The following is a 384-nucleotide window of genomic DNA, read 5'->3' on the forward strand; positions in this document are numbered from 1 at the left end:
ACACACACACACACACACAGGTAAACAGATGATCTGGTTGAGGTGACTCAGATAAACGTGCTGGCGTGAACTCCTTCCTCCTACCCTTCATGGAAGACCGGGGCTCCGGGGTGGTGGGTGCAGACCTCCACGTCCGTGTCAGGGCCTTGATAGATCTGAAGACAGACGAGACATCGATCATCTGATCAGCGAGGATGTCCTCAGACAGCAGGGGGAAGCCCCACTGTGAGACCTGAAGTTTTCTGTCAGGACACTTGTGTCTCAGACGAACCAGCAGCATCAGGTCAGATCAAACTCTGTACAACCTTCTGTTGCAGTAAGGCCACAACTTACAGCAGACTGTTTTTTCCCTCATTCTTTCAGTAAAAGCAGCAGCACTTTATT

The 384-nt window shown here is 50.8% G+C and overlaps 1 protein-coding gene across 1 annotated transcript in view; it reads right to left on the bottom strand.

Moving 5' to 3' along the window:
• Positions 1–155, bottom strand: part of LOC106536571 (cysteine and histidine-rich domain-containing protein 1) — a gene marked incomplete at its 5' end in the record, with an annotated part of 7308 nt that extends 7153 nt beyond the window's left edge. Inside the window, 1 exon segment of the mRNA XM_014033875.1 lies at positions 85–155. Within this exon segment, the coding sequence (XP_013889329.1) occupies positions 85–155 (71 nt within the window).
• Between the last annotated feature and the right edge of the window lie 229 nt (positions 156–384).

Source organism: Austrofundulus limnaeus, unplaced genomic scaffold (genome assembly GCF_001266775.1).
Source record: "Austrofundulus limnaeus strain Quisiro unplaced genomic scaffold, Austrofundulus_limnaeus-1.0 Scaffold1879, whole genome shotgun sequence".
NCBI lineage: Eukaryota > Metazoa > Chordata > Actinopteri > Cyprinodontiformes > Rivulidae > Austrofundulus > Austrofundulus limnaeus.